The 21,096-nt window shown below is 38.7% G+C and overlaps 1 protein-coding gene across 1 annotated transcript in view; it reads left to right on the top strand.

Annotated features, from left to right (window-relative positions):
* atosa (atos homolog A) overlaps window positions 1-21,096 on the top strand; it is an 81,321-nt gene that overhangs the window by 37,773 nt on the left and 22,452 nt on the right. The window contains exons 2-10 of the mRNA XM_067419662.1: window positions 8,289-8,473; window positions 13,192-13,394; window positions 13,489-13,614; window positions 14,735-16,310; window positions 16,555-16,677; window positions 18,543-18,631; window positions 18,804-18,900; window positions 20,336-20,494; window positions 20,691-20,759. Of these exons, the coding sequence (XP_067275763.1) occupies window positions 8,289-8,473; window positions 13,192-13,394; window positions 13,489-13,614; window positions 14,735-16,310; window positions 16,555-16,677; window positions 18,543-18,631; window positions 18,804-18,900; window positions 20,336-20,494; window positions 20,691-20,759 (2,627 nt within the window). The remainder of the gene's footprint in view (window positions 1-8,288; window positions 8,474-13,191; window positions 13,395-13,488; window positions 13,615-14,734; window positions 16,311-16,554; window positions 16,678-18,542; window positions 18,632-18,803; window positions 18,901-20,335; window positions 20,495-20,690; window positions 20,760-21,096) is intronic.

The following is a 21,096-nucleotide window of genomic DNA, read 5'->3' as shown; positions in this document are numbered from 1 at the left end:
GTATTGTTTTGTTTTTGTTTTGTTTTTGTCGGGTTTGGTTTGGTATTGTTTGGGTTTGTTTGTTGTTTTGTTTGTTTTGTTTTTTGATTGGTATGGTTTTGTTATTTGTTGGTTTTGTTTGGTTTGGTTTTGTTTTGTTTTTTGTTGGGTTTTGTTTTGTTTGGCATTGTTTTGCTTTTTTTCACATTAGTCTGACTGATTTAAGATTGTTTTTTATAGTTGCCGCATGTGAGAGAGTAAGTTCAGGCATTTCATAACAACAAGAAAGAAATGTATGGGGTGCTGGTAATTTATTCTTCCTTTGTGTTGTATTTTTCTGCATCTCGTTTGCTCCTCCTCCCTGTCTGGACCCAATGTTCTGTCACTCCTCCCCTGCTGAAACTTTACCTTTAACCTACATGAGGCGAATACTCTTTCTCCTCATCTTTCTCTCCCCTTTTTTTACTCCTCCGTTTCAGCTGGCAGCTTAAACCCCATTATTTTTGACTCTGTTGTCTGCGGTTTCTCCACATGCAGTTAGCACGTGGGAGGTTTCCCACTGTAAGAATGTGTGTACACACACACGCATATGGAAATGCATACTGCAACAGACAACTTGTGTGTTAAAAACAGGCTTGACAAATACAACTCCCACTAAACAGAGATTTGAGATTTGAAGACTTGAGATTTGTCAGGCTCTTATAAGATTGTGTTTATGGAATACAGATGAGGTTATATGTAAACATGGCAGGAATAAACAGGAACAAACATCATTATCTGCTGTCATGGTATTTCCAGAATAGACTCTGTACAGATATCTGGCTCTTTGTTTAAGAAAGTCACGCGAGATTGACTATCAGCTGTTCGCTCGGGGTGACGCTAGCCCTGCACGTGGCTTTTCCCCACCCTCTGTGCTGCCTCTTGTGATTGGCAGGAGCTTGGATTGTGCTGATTGGACAGAAGTGTTCTGGGCCTCGCCTATTGACTCAGAGCTGTGTTTGTGCTGGAAATGTAGAACACCAAGAGAAGGATGATGTCATAAAGGAACTTAATAAATGAAAACACAATGTCCCTTTCCTTGCAAGAGTTCCAAATCTTAGAGCCTTGTTTTGGGTTTCTTTTGATACACATTGGAATGAGTATTTTAAATGTGATTAGTATTTTTTTGGAGGAAAAATAGAACTTCCTACTTGAAATCTTACTGTGATTTTAAGAATTTTTTTTATCATTTCATTTCTGACATGCCCACAATTCTATTGCACTTACACACATTCTTATGATCTAAATATCCTAAAGGAATATCCTGTAAATTTCAGAGCTGAAAACGTCTTTGTTAGTCAAAGAAAAGCTTTTTTTGACACTTGGCCCAGCAAACAATCGATCTGTGAATGTGCTTACCTGTGACGTCAGAAAGTATTGAAACAGAAGAACCCCTGATACTGTAGCCCCGCCCACTGACTCGTGCCTGGCATGTTATAGATAAATAACATAGGCCTACGTGGAGCTAAACCAGATCAAACTTCCAAGCAATAAACATGCCATTGAAAATTACAAATAGTGTGCAGTGTCTGGTTGTGGAAGAACACAGTCGCTACACAAACTTCCTTTAGATTCCATTCCAATATTAGGAATGCGGTTGAACTTTATTTGTAATGAAGCTCCAGCTCAAATGTGTAAGACATTGCAATGTGTTTGTTCGCTTTATTTCCCCACGGATTCGTTTGAAAACAAGAGACTGGATTTGCAGACAGAATGAGATTAAAATACGATGCTTTGCTTCTATATTGGATCCGACAGGAATAATGAAAAAAAATAATAATAATATGTGATAGTATTGCATTGTTACAGATAGGGTTGCACGATTTGGGGAAAATATATAATTGTGATTATTCTGGTTAAAATTACGATTGTGATTTAAAATGCGATTATTATTATTTTATTTATTTTACAAAAATGAAAAGAGTGTGTATATAACATTTTGTGTTTATTTTTTATGTTTATTTTTTTTACATTTTGTGTATATTAATATGACTAATAATAATTATTATTATTATTATTACTGATAAAAAAAAATGTTTTGCTCCGTGGCAGATATTTTAAGTCCACAAGACTTAAGGCAGCTTTGTTTCCATGTGGTCTGTAAACAATACACACATTTCCCAGAAACCCTGTACAGTTCAACTAATCAGATGCAAACTTCAAAACTCCTGAAGTGTTTTCCATTTTGTGTACCTTATGCATCAGATGTTGAGCCAATGTGATGTCTGAGGCTGGGACTAGCTATTTGGGTACCTTCTGCAAAAGAGCATTTGTGTTTGCCACCTGTTGCCAGATACTGGGTTTTCCTTTATGTTGTATGTTTGTGCCACGGAGCACTCATTCCATATCCAAGACAGCACAGCACTGCTGGCTCTACAATCACTCACCAAGCGTGACTGTACCCGCACAGCAGAGGCGTAGATTAGGGCAGAGTTGTTGTGCAGTGATGCCACTTATCTCTAAAAGCCTCATTAATTTAGCAGGCCTACATCATGTTCCAACAGATCTTGCTTTTCACAACACTCAAAACATATTGACATCAATTATCCGTAACAGATTTTATATATTTTCTAGATTTTAGGAATAGTTCTCCCCTCAGTTCTTCTATTTCGCAGAACACCGAGGTCCTGTGATAATATTAGTCCCATGCGACTCGGCTTCTCTTTGATTTGGCCAGGATTTGGCAGGGTCGTATATAATTTTTTCTATGTTTTTGTTTCCTGTGCGCTTTTTTATCCCTCTTTTGAAAAGCGAAAACAAAAAGGATGAATAGATGGAGATGGATGGCATGCATACAGCATGTGGAAAGGAAGATTCTTCTGTTTATGATATATCATGCAGCTAGACATATAACAACAAGACATTTCCAAAATAGCACAATCAAGCAAGGGGGTTCACATCATAATTCAAAGTTAATGTGTTACGAATACATCAAGCATAAATTGACATAATATTTAGGAGATAAGTCAGAAAATCGTCAGGGTCAGGGTCATTTATAAATTTCACGACTACCAAGATAATACTATTCCTGTGCGAATATGTCTTAAAGGTTAGTTCACCCAAAAATGAAAATTAGCCCCTCAAGTCAGCTTAGAGATGACATTCTTCTTTCAGACGAGAACAATCAGTTAAATTAAAAATGTCCTGGTTTTATAACAGCAGTGAATTGTTGCTGAAGCTAGATATTTTACTTTATACAGTTTTAAAAAATGGATAATTTTCTAACACAAATGCATTGCTTCACTTAACTTAGCTTCACTTAATAGATGCACTTTTATGGACTTCAGCAATGAAGCAACAATTCACTGCCTTTATAAAACATTTTTAATATACAGATCCATATTAAACCCTGTGGCTTGTGGCAACACATTGATGTCTTAAGACACAAAACATCAATTTCAACAAACAGTTTTTTATGTAAAAAAAATGTACCTCATATCAGACAAATCTCATCTAGTATTCCCCGGTGGCATTACTTCCGTTGAAGAAGGTCAAAATACTGGCGCGATCCTAGATATATTTACATAGATTCCTTATTTGACTGATCTGCGCGGACACTAATGAGTAATATATAAATATATATACTCACCTAAAGGATTATTAGGAACACCATACTAATACTGTGTTTGACCCTTTCACCTTCAAAACTGTCTTAATTCTACGTTGCATTGATTCAACAAGGTGCTGAAAGCATTCTTTAGAAATGTTGGCCCATATTAATAGGATAGCATCTTGCAGTGGATGGAGATTCGTGCAATGCACATCTAGGGCACGAAGCTCCCGTTCCACCACATCCCAAAGATGCTCTATTAGGTTGAGATCTGGTGACTGTGGGGGCCATTTTAGTACACTGAACTCACTGTCATGTTTAAGAAACCAATTTGAAATGATTCAAGCTTTGTGACATTGTGCATTATCCTGCTGGAAGTACCCATCAGAGGATGGGTACATGGTGGTCATAAAGGGATGGACATGGTCAGAAACCATGCTCAGGTAGGCCGCGGCATTTAAACAATGCCCAATTGGCACTAAGGGGCTTAAAGTGTGCCAAGAAAACATCCCCCACACCATTACACCACCACCAGCAGCCTGCACAGTTGTAACAAGGCATGATGGATCACTGCTCTCATTCTGTTCACACCAAATTCTGACGCTACCATCTGAATGTCTCAACAGTAATCGAGACTCATCAGACCAGGCAACATTTTTCCAGTATTCAACTGTCCAATTTTGGTGAGCTTGTGCAAATTGTAGCCTCTTTTTCCTTTTTGTAGTGGAGATGAGTGGTACCCGGTGGAGTCTTCTGCTGTTGTAGCCCATCGGCCTCAAGGTTGTGCGTGTTGTGGCTTCACAAATGCCTTGCTGCATACCTCGATTGTAACGAGTGGTTATTTCAGTCAAAGTTGCTCTTCTATCAGCTTGAATCAGTCGGCACATTCTCCTCTGACCTCTAGCATCAACAAGGCATTTTCTCCCATAGGACTGCTGCATACTGGATGTTTTTCCCTTTTCACATAATTCTTTGTAAACCCTAGAAATGGTTGTGTGTGAAAATCCCAGTAACTGATCAGATTGTGAAATACTCAGACCGGCCCGTGTGGCACCAACAACCATGCCACGCTCAAAATTGCTTAAATCACCTTTCTTTCCCATTCTGATATTCAGTTTGGATTTCAGAAGATTGTCTTGACCAGGACCACACCCCTAAATGCATTGAAGCAACTGCCATGTGATTGGTTGATTAGATAATTGCATTAATGAGAAATTGAACAGGTGCCGTGCTGGCCTATAGGCCTGTTTTTCAAACAAAACTTTTGATGTTTTCAGAAGACCTAGAATATTTTGGCCAAGCCATATGGACTTTTTGTGTACCTTTTGGTAAACTCTGCTTTTAATTTCTAAATCACAAACAAACAGTAGTTTATTTCCTTTCGTTTTGCAGATGTAAGAAAAAAAGAACATTAATTCCACACAAGTGGGTCATAGAACAGCTCTGCACAGTATGTTGTTGTCTAGAACAGCCATTTGGTGTCTCCACCCATTGGTTTTTCTGGATTGTATTTGGTTTGCTTAGTATTAATTTAACCACAAGGCGAGTACAGTATGTGTATTCACTTTGTGAACACCGCCTAAAATTATCACCAGTATGGAACTGGAAAAAAGGTTCATTCATGCATGCTCAGCCAGTTTCCCTATTTGAGCCCTGTTGTATAATGTGGTTTCCAAGCCAGTGACAGATTGGTGCAATGAAAAGTTTCCTGAAATAGACTTGAATGCATCAGGATTGTTTTGCCACAACCCACCAAGCACTAAGAGCATCAATAGGCTCTTTCTCATTACAAAATGTTGCGTGTACTCCACCCAATTGATCGTTCTGTCAGTTTTTAACCTAAAGTTCAGAACTTTCCACCACAAAGATCAGAACAATATAAAACAACACATTTCATTAGATAGTTTGAGAAATAATATTCGAATGTGGCATAACAGGGTGAAGTATCACCAACATTTCTTTTAAAAATACATTTCAATAAAATATTTTGTTAGAACATTATTTACTTGGAAGTAAATGACTGATAATTAAAACTTCATTGCAATAGTAGATATTTCCCTCTGTTAGACATTTAGAAGTTAACAGAATGAACATTTAAAGGTTAAATGTACTATATTCTGTGACATTATGAAATTTGTGACTCGTGAAGGTTGAGCTGTAGTAGATGGCTTCAGGAACTTATCAGCTTATATGAAATGTGATGTATTATAATGAAATATGGTGAAACAGAGTGAAAGTAAACGATTTAAAAAAAAGTCACATGTAGATTTGTTGGACAGCTTGCAAAAAGCTGCATTGGAATAGTGTATTTTCCCATCTGTTACACATTTCCAACCTATAACATGGTGGAACCTAACAGAGTAGAACTAAAACATGTTGTTCATCCAAACAAAAGTGAATAAAATGTGTTTAATATATTATGACATGATAGGCTGTTAAGTAAGCCATGTTAAAACCCATGTTTTTTTGTGTGTAATAATGTGATATAATTTTTGTGGAATGCTGTTTTGGTTCACAAACTTTATTTGACTAAGACAACACACACCTTTAGATGATAAAAGAGAGAGAAAGGGTGTGTGTGAGAGAGAGTCCAGGATGGCATACTCTCGGTTGGCCCTGTTGTCCTGGGAGTCTGACGCTGTCAGAACAATAGACCCATTGGCTGTCTATAACGAATCTCAACTGCCATCTAGACGCCTTTGTTTGCAGCTCAAAGTTGTGGGTGAACCTACTCTGCTCTTGTGAATCTCACTGCTATCTGCTTCTTCTCAGCAAACAAGGAATAACTACCAGCACATCTAATCTGTGTCGAACTTTAGTTGTCATCGTGGGCCTACTTCAATTGCGCAAAATCTAATTATGAGGATTGACCTGCAGTTCAGGTTTTAATTGGAATGATGATGACAGCAAATATTTGACCTATTATTATGAATTGAATTTTAATTTGCCAGATGTACTTTTTTAGACTTACTGTATACACAATGCATGCTATCCAACAGGTTTATCAGGTTGTGGTCAAATCCAGCTATGTTTTGGAATTTCTGACTCAGAATCTGGAGCACGTGTTTCTACATTCCATGTAAATATAGACAGCTGCTTTCTTATTAAGCTGTTGATCAGGTACAGTATAGGCCAAAAGTTTGGACACATTACTATTTGTAATGTTTTTGAAAGAAAATTTGATTTGATCAAAAATACAGAAAAAAATGTAATATTGTGATATAGTATTACAATTTAAAATAATTGCGTTTCAATTTATTATACTTTAAATTATCATTTATTTCTGTGATGCAAAGCTGAATTTTCAGGATCATTCCTCCCAGTTTTCAGTGTCACGTGACATCCAGTCTATCACAGGATCCTTCAGAAATCATTCTAATATTCTGATTTATTAAGAGTGTTAGAAACAGTTCTGCTGCCTAAAATATTTGATGAGTAAAAGGTTCAAAAGAACTGCATTTATTCAAAATAAAAACATATTTCAAATAATATCAATTTCCTTTACTATAATGTTTGTATCAATTTAACACATCCTTGCTGAATAAAATTATTGATTTATTTCAAATAAAGAAAGATATATTTGAATAAAATGACTTGAAAATGACTGACCCTAAATAACTGACCAATAGTGTATATTGTTGTTACAAAAGATTTATATTTTTAAAACATTTGCTTATTTTTTTATTATTATTATTATTATTATTATTATTATTATTATTATCATTATTATTATTATTATTATTTACTTTTTATTCATCAAAGTATTATAAAAAAGTATCACAGGTTGTGAAAAAATATTAAGCAGCAGAACTGTTTCCAACTTTGAAGATGAATCATCATATTAGAATGATTTCTGAAGGATCATGTGACTGAAGACTCGAGGAATGATCCTGAAAATTCAGCTTTTCATCACAGAAATAAATGATCATTTAAAGTGTAATAAATTGAAAACCAATTATTTTAAATTATAATAATATATCACAATATTTCATTTTTTTTCTGTATTTTTGATCAAATAAATGCTGGCTTGATGAGGCACTTCTTTCAAAAACATTACAAATAGTAATGTATCCAAACTTTTGGCCTGTGCTGTATGTTTTGCTGCTGGAGAAATGGTGTGTGTATGCTGTTCAGCCCAGTATTCACAGCTGAGAAAAGATTTGTTTGCGGTAGATAAACAGTGTTATCTTCTCTGGAGCTGTGAAACTTATTATGTGTGTCTAGTTTTATGAAAACAGAAGTTAAAGCTACTTCTATGTTTCAATAAGTATTTTTTGTCCATGTCTATTGGCTTTGTGGCTAATCTATAACTTTTGAAGATATATATGCTAGTGCACTCCTAAAACATGACAAAAACTTTATAGAAGATGATAATGTTCACAGGGACATTTTGTCCAATAAAATGCTCTTTAGAGTAAGTAGGTCTCTCCATCATTTGACACCGACTCAAATTAGCAAGTAGTATGTAAATGGTTTTGCCAAACTGTGAGGTGAAATGCTGACAAACCGAACAGTATTTCCTACCCCAAGGACAGAAAAAACATTTCCTGAAGACAAACTTGTCTTCTCAGGAACAAAAAATCTATTTAAACCTACTTCACCATCTGATAATCCAGACGCGAGAGTGTTACTCTGAGAGGATATGTCACAAATTATCTTTTTATATTGTTAAATGGCAGCATGTCAGTAATTCAATCCTTTTTTCATCTCTTCTATTTAGAAGCGGCAGAGGAGTTCTTTGAGTATGATGCTGAGGAGTTCCTGGTTTTCCTGACACTCCTGATCACAGAAGGACGGACTCCAGAATGTTCTGTAAAGGGCCGGACCGAGGGTGTTCACTGCCCACCCGCCCAGTCTGCTATGCCTGTCCTCACCAAACATGAATGCAGCGACAAAATACCACAGGTGGGTGACACCTTTTTTTATCCACCCGATGTGTAGGCCATTCACAATAATCAATATATCGATATATGACACTATATATGTGACCCGTCACGGAAACCAGGGACACAAGTCGGCAGCTCTACTATTGAGAAAAATGAGAAAGAAGAGTTTTTTTTTCAAATTATGTGATTTTTGCTTTTTTGCAGAATCTGTTATTTGAAATCACAAAGAAGCCTCTACGTGTTTGAGATGGCATTAATTGTATATTTAAAAGCGTATATTTTGAGGTTGAAATCGCCTTGTTTTGTCTGTGTATTTCCATACTGGCCTTTGTTATTGCCCAAGCAGCAACCTCCCGCGATCTCTCTTGAAGCCAATACGGAAGTAATGTAAACTGTAATTCCTTAGTTGGCCTCCCTTCTGGAGAGGCAGGCTCCAGAAGGGAGCAGAATCTCGTTGAGCCCCATGTTAAAATTCTCAACTTTAAAGCAGAAAAAAACATGTTTACAGCCTGGTACAAATTGTAGTTTTTGCCTATACGGCTAATTTTGATCTTCATGACAACTGTGAGGGGGGTGAAAGTCATTCATTTACGTTATATAAAGCCTTAAAGTACTGCATAATTAAGGGCGTGGTTACAAGTGGATAGCCATTTATTCGCCGTCTATAGTCATTGCGTCACCTCAGCTCAGCGCACATCCCGCCTTTTTGCCCATATTCTGTTATCCGGGATTGACACGCGATGACTCGATCACAAGATGGCATCGCCCAGCTCGCCCCTACTTTAAGCTTCAGAACGGCTTATCGGAATCCTACGGGTGACGTCACGGACACTACGTCCATATTTTTTTACAGTCTATGCTATTGCCCCGCCCTCCAAGGGACGCGTGGCTAATTATTTATGCAGCGCTCTGGCCGGCTGTAGAGATGATCTAAGCGACAATGAAAGCGGCATAATAAGACTGGATAATACCCTAATCTACAACTGAGCGAAGATGAAGAAGAGGAAGAATGTAACAGACAGGCGTCAGACGAGTTGGAGTTGGAGACGTAAGAAATCAGAGGCTATATCGATAGTAACATTTGACAGGGATAAAGGCAGAGAAATGGCTCTAATCTGTATCCGTGGCTATAGTGTAGTGATAAGACGCATGTCATCAAGTTTTGACGCAACTCGATCAGAGGATCGAATCTGCCTTTTGCCGCACTCTCTCTACTCCCTTTTCCCATCACATATGAGATCGGAAAGGCATTTATTTTCAAAAAGAATTGAGAAAATGTTAGTGGACATAAAGCATCTAACGTGTTTATTAATAAGTGTTTCTCGGTTAGAGTGTGTGGCAAAAGGCGGATTCGATCCTTTGATCCTCTGATCGCGTTGCGTCAAAACTTGATGACATGCGTCTTAACACTACACTATAGCCACGGTTGAGAACTCTACCCACATCTCTAAGAACACACACACGTTATCTCATGTTTAGACCATACCTGTCAACTTTCGGTTATCAAAATCCGGGATAGAGTGTGTGTGTGTGGGGGGGGGGATTTTTATTTCCCAATTTATGGGAAATATACATAAATTCTTATTAGTTTGCACTGCATAAGTTAAGAATTATATATAGATGAATCCTTCTTAAAGGTACTGAAGTTATTTACTCTTTAGTGAGCAATTACTTCTGTTCTTTATATTGTCATTATAAGTGAATACTGTCACTTTAAAAGATCTTCCCCTGTCGCACATGATGAAGTCGCAGTTACAAAACTTACAAAACGCGTGACTGTCCCCCATCTGCTCCTCTTCAGAAAATTAAATTCGCTGTCCCATTGATCACGGTATTTACACAGGGTTTGGGTTTGTTGGCAGGAGTGCCTTCCATCTCTATCGTTGGTTACTTCCATCATCCGTCTGTTTTGTTTTTTTCCCCGCGTTGTCACTCGTCGTCATCTGACCTCACACACTATAACCTCGCGACAACGGCCACCTGTAGGCTACTGCAGATGGCAGTTATCGCGAGGCTAGTTACAGAGCTCAGATTGGAAATATTTTTTTTGTTTTTTTTTACTCCGGTATTATTATTTTTTAATAACGCAGGTTAAAATACGGGAGATTTACGGGAAAATACGAATACGGGAGGACGGCGGGAAAGAAGGTTAAAATACGGGACTTTCCCGGCCAAAACGGGATACTTGACAGGTATGGTTTAGACCTTCCCATACCTACCTATTGTTCTTAAATGTCGTTTTAATTGTAATCGTTAGCATCGTAACACTTGCCAAAAAAAAAAACATTACTATAATGAGCTTTTAGATGGTAATGTTAGCATCTTTATTATTAGTATGCGGTCTGATTTTTCCCATTGCATCTGTCGTTACTAGCAACCATGCATCTTTACAGGGGGTATGGCTTATCTAAATGAGATGTAAATGAGCCCTATTGTCACTCCCAGCAGGTGAGAACAGGTGAGAACTACGAAACTTTAGAAGCTGTTTTCTCTCGTTTACACTTTTCTAAAGGCATACATTCAGATGGACACAACTTCTCCAAATATTATCAGATTTTCATGTGTTACACATAGTTGGAAAACTTGGAGACTACACTTTCAGAATCTGTGAATAACTCAAAATGCCCCAGAACCGACTTGTGTCCCTACTTTCCGTGACTGGTCAAATATGTACTGTTGGATGTCAGTTGTTAAGTATCCAAAGTTCGTCAGAATTGTAGAGACTTGGTGGTGTGTCTGATTAAAACACTGGAAAAAGTTCTTGTCATTATAGTCTTTAGTTTATTATGTTCAGGATGCTTAAATCTGGAATTACTTAAACAACCCAAAGCACATGGAGATACTGGGAGCAAGTTCACATGATGGATGTTAATAGGACAGGATTATCAGGGTGGAATAAACAGGAGGGATAGGATGAACGTGATGGTCTTTAGTCACTACAAACCATACAAAAAGATGATCAGACTCATACAACCAATTCATGAATAAACAATATATATATTCAATCCAAATTATTATTAAACCCAATTAATAGAAACAAATTCAAATCATACAATTGTCAAACAAACTTACATAACGCATCCTAAGGAAAGGACTCAAAGGACATGGTTGGGTGTCCTTTCAAACACCCACACCTCACCAACGCAAAAGAACAAAAGGAGGAAGTGAGGTCTATTTATAGACCTTGATTGGGGATTATGGGTAATGTAGTACACCATATGATAATGTCAGTTACTTTGTGAAAAACATAATAAAAAGAAAATTAAAGGGGAGAAAAGGATACAAATGGGTCAATTTACAACAATGTACATGACTTCAATAATTTTTTGTGATGCAGCAATATATCGGCCATTATGGTTACGTCATAATGAAAGTCTCCAACATTTTACTCGATTGGTCCGTCATCTTGTATGTTTTCCGTGACGGAGGAGGAAGTGTTTCTCGAGCAGTTCCTTCATACACAGAGCGGTTATATACAGGTGAAAATATATATATATAGTTAAAGTGTTTTCCTCAGAACTACTGACCGTTTGGAAGAATAATAAAATCCCCAAATGGACTCGCGATCCCATTCCAGTGCATATATAAACGTCAACACAGAATGATGAGTGTTAAAGACGTTTCACAAGGGAAAATGTTTATTTACTATTTATTAAAATTTTACAATTTTTATGTAGAATAATCTTAGCCTGACAAGCCAGACCCATATCAAGATGTTTGGTCTGGAAAATCACCATAGACAGGGCTCAATCCGAGGGGCGGGATAAACGGTTGTCTTTCAAACTCCCTCTGCACGCGATAGGATAGCGCTACACCAACCGGAGCAACGACGGTGAAGGGGAGCTCGCTGACTGATTAAACATTCGCCGTATCCGGTCGGCTAAACTCCGAACACATCTTCCCTTTTTAAGAATGACTTCAGTGCCGCTCTTTGTTCTTTTCTCTGAGGAAAGCTTAACTCCAAGTCTTCCGGAGGCGCGGGCAGAGCTGATTCGAAAGACCGCCGCCGTTCGCCAGTTTCTGTGTTACTAGAAGCACGCAAACGCAACTCGGCCGTCGTCATTATGGCCCCGCCCGCCGACTCTGTAGCCTACACGATGTGATTGGGTCGTCCAGATTCTGAGGAATACAGCTCAGATAGGAATTGAGAGTTGCTAGACCACACTTGCGGGCAAATTAAATTTGCTGCCGCTAGGGTGCGTCTAGATTTCTAGGCTAGGATAATCTATTATTTACCCTTAATTTCCATGATCTAAAGAATTAAAAGGTTGTCATTTGAAAGTCTGTAGGTCTACTTGCATTATTATACTGTTATTTTAGGATTATATATTCAGTGGCTTAAAAATGAAAATAATATCGTAACCGCAATTATTTATGGGACGATATATCGCAAAACAAAAAGTAGTTATCGTGACAGGCCTACCGATGTGGGGCATTTAATAGTTGCAATTTATAATGTGCTGCTAAGATGCATCCAATTATTATGTTGTCATCGGTATAACCACTGTACATCTCAGGAAATACTACACTTTAAACTCTTTATTAACAGGGACAGACAAACCATCATGTCTGGAAACCTGGTTGAAAACAGTATGAATGTTTGCAATGCCATTTTTTGCCACTAGTGGCAAGGAAAAAGCACGTCACCTTTCGGTTAGGTTCTGCATACTGTTTAGGATATTTTGCATCTTCTGTAATGTAGTAAAGAAAACAAAACAACATTTGTCCCCAATACAGTGTCGTCAGGCAAGGAGAACAAGGTCAGAGATCATGTTACTATGGCGCAATCACATCCCCATCATGATCGAGGTGATGCTGCTTCCTGACTGTTGCTATAGCGATGAAGGCCCGACCACTGACTGCACGGACCTAAATGACCCAGCAATAAAGCAAGATGCGCTTTTATTAGAGAGATGGACTTTACAGCCAGTGCCCAGACAGTAAGACAAACTCGTCACTTACAGTGCTTCTAATGTGCATTTTTTCACGCAGGTCTAGGGAGAATTAAGAAAGTGGTCTTGGTATTTGTTGCAGAAGTGGCGATCGATTTATTGAGGAGAAAACCTTGCTGTTGGCCGTGCGCTCCTACGTGTTTTTCTCGCAGCTCAGCGCGTGGCTCAGTGCCTCTCACGGACTTGTCCCTAGAAACATCCTTTACAGGTAACATACTCTACACATAAACTATTTCTTTCAAGGGTGAGAAAGAATGATGTTTTCCTGATGTGGACAAGAGCTGCGTTTGCTGTCTATCTCAATAACTGCTGAAACACAGTGAGCTGTTGATTCTAGCAAGGATTGACGTTAGTAGCACATTGCTAAGATAAAGCTGAAACAATCTTGTGGCATGTAGCACTGGTTTATCAATAATTGTTTGTATTGATTAAAATATAAATTTCATAGAATTCTCTTTAGATTTTGGAACACAGCCTATATGTATGTTGGTGATTCCATAATATTCCTTAAAGGAACACTTTTTTTGAAAATAGGCTTATTTTCCAAGTCCCTTAGAGTTAAACAGTTGAGTTTTACCGTTTTTTAATCCATTCAGCCAATCTCTGTATCTGGCGGTAGCACTTTTAGCATATCTTAGCATACATCATTGAATGGGATTAGACCATTAGCATTGCGCTAAAAAAAAAAGAAACACCAAAGACTTTCAATATTTTCCTATTTAAAACTTGACTCTTCTGTAGTTACATTGTGTTCTAAGACCAACGAAAAATGAAAAGTTGCACATTTTTTTTGAACGATATAGCTAGGAACTATTTTCTGCGTAATATCAGTGCGCCCCTGAACCCATGGTACGGCAGGAAAATTTCCTGATTATTATGCAGGTTTGAGAGAATAGTTCCAATCTATATCGGTCTAAAAATCACAACTTTTCATTTTCCGTTGGTCTTAGTACACGATGTAACTACAGAAGAGTCTATGCACACGATGTAACTACAGTTTTAAGCTGTAAGTTTACAGTTTTAACTAAAGTTTTAAATAAGAAAAATATTATCGTTGAAAAAAATAAAGTTTTTGGTCATTTTTGAGCATGATGCTAATGGTCTAATACGATTCAATGATGTATGCTAAGCTATGCTAAAAGTGCTACCGCAAGATACAGAGATCAGCTGAATGGATTCAAAAATGGTAAAACTCAAATGTTTAACTCTAAGGGACCTTGAAAATGAGCCTATTTTCAAAAAAGTGGAGTGTTCTTTTAATATAAAAATACTATGTAAAAAGACCACAAAACTATCCATAATATTTTGTATTTTGCTATATTTTGCAGAATAAGTGCAGCTGATGAAGAACTGATATGGAACTTCTCACAAACACCCTCTGAACATGCCTTCCCTGTCCCCAACGTGTCCCATAGTGTCGCTCTCAAAGTGCGGGTTCAGTCTTTGCCCCGCCAACCCAAATACCCCGTACTCAAATGTAGCATCCACTCAGGTCTAGCTTTTTTGGGCAAGAGAGGCCTGGAGCGTGGTGAGGGTGGCAACCATGCTGGAGAGAACCGTAGTTCCCTCCGTCTGCCAGGATCTCCACTCTTCTCCAGACCGCTACGCCCTTCTCCACCTCCCCACAGCCCTCTTAACACCCGTAAATGCCCCCCTCGTCCTGAGTCCCCTCTCCCACCAGGCAAAGCAGTCAAGTGGCTGTATTCCCGGCTTAATAGCGGTGTGGACGCCCCCCCTACGGAGGTGTATAACTTGTCTTCTAATGGGGCAGAAAGCCCAAAGACCTCAAGCATGGAGTCACCAATTCGTGGTTTTAAATCACTCTCCATCACTGACCCTTTAGTTACCCCCAGTCCGAGCCCCAGCTCCATCTCAGGTGAAACCAACCCCCTCATTGGATCCCTGCTTCAGGAGAGACAGGAAGTCATTGCTCGCATTGCTCAGCGACTGAATTTCTGCGACCCTACGGCTCCCCATCTCCCTGATGCTCTCTTTACTTCTCAAGAACCTCCAGGACACAAAACAACCTGGAACTCATCACAGGATAAGAAGAAACCCCTCTTCCCAATCCCCCAGCCTCAAAATCACAATGGAACCAGTCAAGAAATCCCTGAGAGGAGCCGGCCTTCTCTCTTTGACACCCCATTGAGTCCTAGAAGCAGAACACGGCTGGATGGAGTTGACCGCGAATCAAAAACTTCCCCAAAACTCTCAACATGTAGGCGCCTGGTACTCAGTGACCAGTCCGCTGAGGGTTCTCTGATTGCAGATGCCGTTCAGGACATTTCAAGGTTGATTCAGGAGCGACTGCAACATTCCTACAGTCTCCTGAATGGCACCTATAAATTGAAGACCCCTCACAACGAACAGGTTGGTGCAAACCACGGAGCTCAGACAAATGGCTTTGTATCACCACCAAGCCATAAGAAGTTTTCAAGTCCACCCAAGGGTGAGGCAAGCACAGATCCTAGTATGTCTCAAGCAACAAAATTGAAAAGTTGCACATCTCCTGACTCTATTCGCAGTAAGCGAGACTGTTCCCCTAAACCACTAAATGTGGGCAGCTCAAAACTTGAAGACCACAGCGTCACAAAATCACAGCCATTAGCGGCAAGTAATCACCAACATTATGCCAGTAGAGAGTCCTGGACCTCCTTGAAAAACAAGTCTAGCCATGCAAGTTCTCCTCAGGAGAATGGACTGACCCAGACTGGATGCCTCCAGTCCTCCAAGACCCAAGAGGCAATCTATGAGAAAGGAGCAGAGTGGCATGTCCGGGATGGGTCCACTTGTCCTGAAAAGGATGAGAACCAGGAGCCCTGGGCATCCCCCTCTAGCACACCAGCGAACCTTACCTTCAACACCTCTAGTCCTGCCCAATCCCCAGTCCAGAGCCATTATACAGTGAGTTGATATCTTACGATTTTTTAAGTTCAAGTGTTTATAGGATTGCATTTGTTTTGTTTTGTTTCATTTTGTTTGGTTTTAAATCCTCTTCATGCCAAGTCAAACCTATGCTAATAGTCTTTTAGTTAACATGGTGAGTTTTGAATCTAGTCCTTTGAAACGCAGTCTCATCAGAGCACTTACATTGCCATTTTACTTCATTTAATGCTCTCTTTTGAATTTCTCGTCTTTTCAATAACAGAGACGCTCCTCGTCCCCTCTGAAGCCATGCAGTAACTGGAAGAAACAGAATCGCCACTCCATAGACGGAACTGCAACAAAAGCCTTCCACCCCTGCACAGGCCTACCTCTCCTATCCAGCCCCGTAAGTGCACAGATCCCTCTGTTACCATCCAACCCATAGATGATAGAACACAACCTTTTTGAATGGGCCACAAAGTCTGTGTCTGTGACTCATTTAGACTCACATCTGAATCACTTCTTGTTTGCCTGAATGCTGTCCACAGAGTTTCTTTACTTCCTAGATGACACACTAATGTGTGGACCAGAGTCTCATGGACCAGAATAGTCCTATAATAAAAATAATAACTTCCTCACGTTTTTATTAATACTTTCCATTAATAGTCTTAGGAAATTAAGCCATGAAATTAAGCCATTCAAATCATACCAGTGTCAGTTTTGCTCCGTGGACTGGGTTCTGATTTGCGCCGTATGACTCAGGCACTTCGCTGTGTGTGGGAGTTTGGTGCTGTTACTCCAGATGAGTGGTGCTCTTGTTCTTTCAGATGAGATCCACTCAGATGTGATTCTCACTTTCTTTAGTTTTTTACTAAATGTTACATACATCTGAACTGTTTTGTTCAGCGTTTTCTCAAAGACATGAACAGACTAAAAAAAGATCAGAGCCATGCTTATTAACAAAGTACTATGTTTTACTCTTTTTTTGACACACTATGCTGACTTTCATTTTGCCATCCTTGTTTGCGCTGGAGCAACATTGCTATCAACCGGTCAGTCTTGGTTAGGTTTGATCTGGGATTGATGCACGGACAACATTTCATCAAACTATCATTACCCATGGATTTTATGATGATAAGGGTTAGGGATAAGGATAGGCAAAAATGAACACATGGCAATAACCACCATACTGCGTAAAGATTGAATTGCGATATTCTGACCATCACTGATGGGACAATATTTCCCCTATATTAGAGTCCCTCCGCTGCTTCCCATTAAATTCAGGGTTCATTTTAAAATTTGTATATTAGGTGTTTTCTGGTTCCAATTGGAATAGTCTCCCCCTCTCATGTGAGGTCTGCTTCTTTATTGGCCATTTTTTAATCTGTTAAGTCATATTGTACAGCACTTCAGATTAATTTATATTGTGTGTAAATGTGCTTTATGAGTAAATATTGTCGATATACCACTGTATTATCATCTGATGCCATATAGCACACAATATTTTCTGGTTTGCTAAAGCCTTAGGCTCTTGTCTATATAAAATGTTCATTGTTTTGTATCACAATTATCAGGATTTTAAGTACTTAAGGTCAACAGTCCAGAGCAATGGAGAGTGTGGAAAAGAGGTGAAGAAGAGTGTGCAGGCAGGTTGGAATGGGTGGAGAAAAGTGTCAGGTCTGTTGTGTGATAAAAGAGTACCAGCAAGAATGAAAGGAAATGTGTACAGGACAGTAGTGAGCCCAGCGATGTTGTATGGTTCGGAGACAGTTGCACTGAGGAAAAGACAGGAGGAAGAGCTAGAGGTAGCAGAGCTGAAGATGTTGAGGTTCTCTTTGGGAGTGACGAGGATGGATAGGATCAGGAATGAGTACATCAGAGGGACAGAACATGTGAGATGTTTTGGAGACAAAGTTAGAGAGGCCAGGTTGAGATGGTTTGGACATGTTCGGAGGAGGGAGAGTGAATATATTGGAAAAAGGATGCTGAGGTTAGAGCTGCCAGGCAGGAGGTCAAGAGAAAGACCAAAGAGGAGGTTTATGGATGTAGTGAAGGAGGACATGAAGGTAGTCGGTCTGAGAGAAGAGGATACAGATGATAGGACTAGATGGAGGCAGACGATTCGCTGTGGCAACCCCTGAAGTGAACAGCCGAAAGAAGAAATTTTGTATCACGTTTAAATATTTATATAATGTACATTTTGCAAGTGGTCACAAGCTTGCAAAACAAAGATGTAAATGTGTTCATCTGCTTCCTCCTTTTTCCCCTCAGGTTCCTCAAAGAAAAAGCCAGACAGGATATTTTGATATAGACACATCTCTGATTCATTACAGAGGTGTGCCATGGGCAGCCAATAAGAGGTATGACTTTCTCTGCTCACTTTATTTCCTGCTGAAGTGCCATTGTTCACAATTTTACTGACATTTTTTACACGCACTGCCATCTGCTGTGCACACACACACACTAGAGTTGTCACTAAATCTACAGACTACCCAAAATGGCTGACTGAACTTTGTGTGTGTGTGTTTGCAGGATTTTGAAAAGATCACACGACTGTGATGAGTCTCAGCAGCAGATCCTCAGTGCCAGCGCTCCACCCGCCAGCCTCAGTCTTTTGGGAAACTTTGAGGTAAATTAACAAACTATTTCACACACACACACACACACACACACACACACACACACACACACACACACACACACACACACACACACACACACTGACGTTAGGTTTTTATTAGGACTTTCCATAGGCGTAATGGATTTCATACTGTACAAACTGTACATTCTATCCCCCTACACTGCCCCTGCCCCTAAACCTACCCATCACAGGAAACATTCTGCATTTTTTTACATTTTCAATTCATTTAGTATGTTTATGAATCCATTAACAATGTGGATTTGAATTCCACAAAATGTAGCTGATCGTTTATATTACATTGTGGGGAAATTTGGTCCCCGCTATGTAATATAAACAAGTACACACATCACACACACATACACAATTGTGTTTTCATATACATTTTTATACTGTACAAACTGTATGTTCTCTCCCCTTACACTAACCCTGTGCCTAAACCTACCAATCACAGAAAACTTTCTGCATTTTAAAATTTTCAAAAAAACATCACTTAGTATGATTTATAAGCTGTTTTCCTCATGGGGACCAATGTCATCTTTGACATCTTTGTGGGGATTTTGTACCCAAAATGTAGGGTTTACAAGACACACTACAAGACACACTTCACACTAGCACTTTGAGATTTTTTCCAAATGTAAAGTGCAATCCAAATAAAATGTATTATTATTATTATTATTATCAGACACATTTATTTAGCTATCGAAATGTGGACATTGCATAGACTTCCATGTTGTTATACAGCTCAGCTAGTTATAAATAGTGTAACCTAACCCATACTATAACCCTAACAGAAACCATCCTAAATTTTTTCAATTTAAATAACTTTATTTTGTTTATTTTTATACGTTTTTTTTTTTTTTTTCAAATCAGGGCTTACCCAAAAGGCGCTTTTGGGAGATTTTTGTCCAGGTTTAAAATATGCTCAAGTAGTAATAAACAAATACACGTTTTTTTCACTATATTAGTCAGGATATCTCAGATATTTATATCAGGTTAAAGATATTTTCTACTCAACCCCTACCTCTAAACACAACTCTTACGAAGCCTGTGCTAGATTTAAATGAAAACATGATTTGGCTGATTTTAAGCATTTTCAAAAAAACAAAACAACATTTTAGTATGAGGTATAAGCCTTTCCCCTCATGGGGACCAAAGTATTATCACCACAAAGTCAAAAGGTCAGGTTTTACTATCCTTGTGGGGACATTCTGTATAAAGGAATACCTGGAACACACACACACTCACACACACATACAATTAGTGAACAATCTTTTGAGTGAACACCCTCTGTCTATATTTGACCTAATGATTGTCTGTATCCTACACAACATGCGTCTCTAATGGATGGATAAATGGATAGAAATATAGACATTGTGTGTTGATGTGTATGTCTGTTTTTTTTGTTGTTGTTGTTTTTGTGTAGGAGTGTGTTCTGAATTATCGTTTGGAGCCATTGGGCACTATTGAGGGTTTCACAGCAGAGGTGGGCGCCAGCGGAACCTTCTGCCCCAGTCACATGACCTTGCCTGTAGATGTGACATTCTACAGCGTCTCTGATGATAACGCACCTTCCCCCTACATGGTAATGCCCCAAGCTGAGTTTCTTACATATATTATGTACTTGTTTTTTAATATGTTAAATACAAGTTTCTTAGGCAGTATTTTTAAAGGCATGAATTTTAAAACAAACATATTTTAAGATGTCAATAATAATAATATTTAAATAATTTAAAAATGCTCATACTATATCTTGATTGAATTCTCTTGCTTCTCTTCAGGGTGTCATAAACTTGGAGTCCCTCGGTAAGAGGGGATATCGAGTACCTCCTTCAGGAACCATTCAAGTGGTAAGATTCATCAAATTATTTTAAAGGTGTACATAAATATCTGCTTACACACTATGTGTCATGGTAATGACACACATTTGTGAATGAGTAATAACTACTCACAAGTGTGTGTAATAACCATCTGACAGTACTGTGAGAACAAAGGAGAATTTCAACCATTAAATTTGTTTACAGATGCGCCCTCTACTGGTAGGTGTGTAGGAATTACATTTGCATGCAAACAACAATAGTAAAAAAAATGAATCACTTAAAGGGTTAGTTCACCTAAAAATGAAATTGATGTCATTAATGACTCACCCTAATGTCGTTCATCATCGAAACACAGTTTAAGATATTT

This window comes from Pseudorasbora parva, chromosome 16 (assembly GCF_024679245.1).
Source record: "Pseudorasbora parva isolate DD20220531a chromosome 16, ASM2467924v1, whole genome shotgun sequence".
Taxonomy (NCBI): Eukaryota; Metazoa; Chordata; class Actinopteri; order Cypriniformes; family Gobionidae; genus Pseudorasbora; species Pseudorasbora parva.
This window is presented reverse-complemented; position numbering and strand designations above follow the sequence as displayed.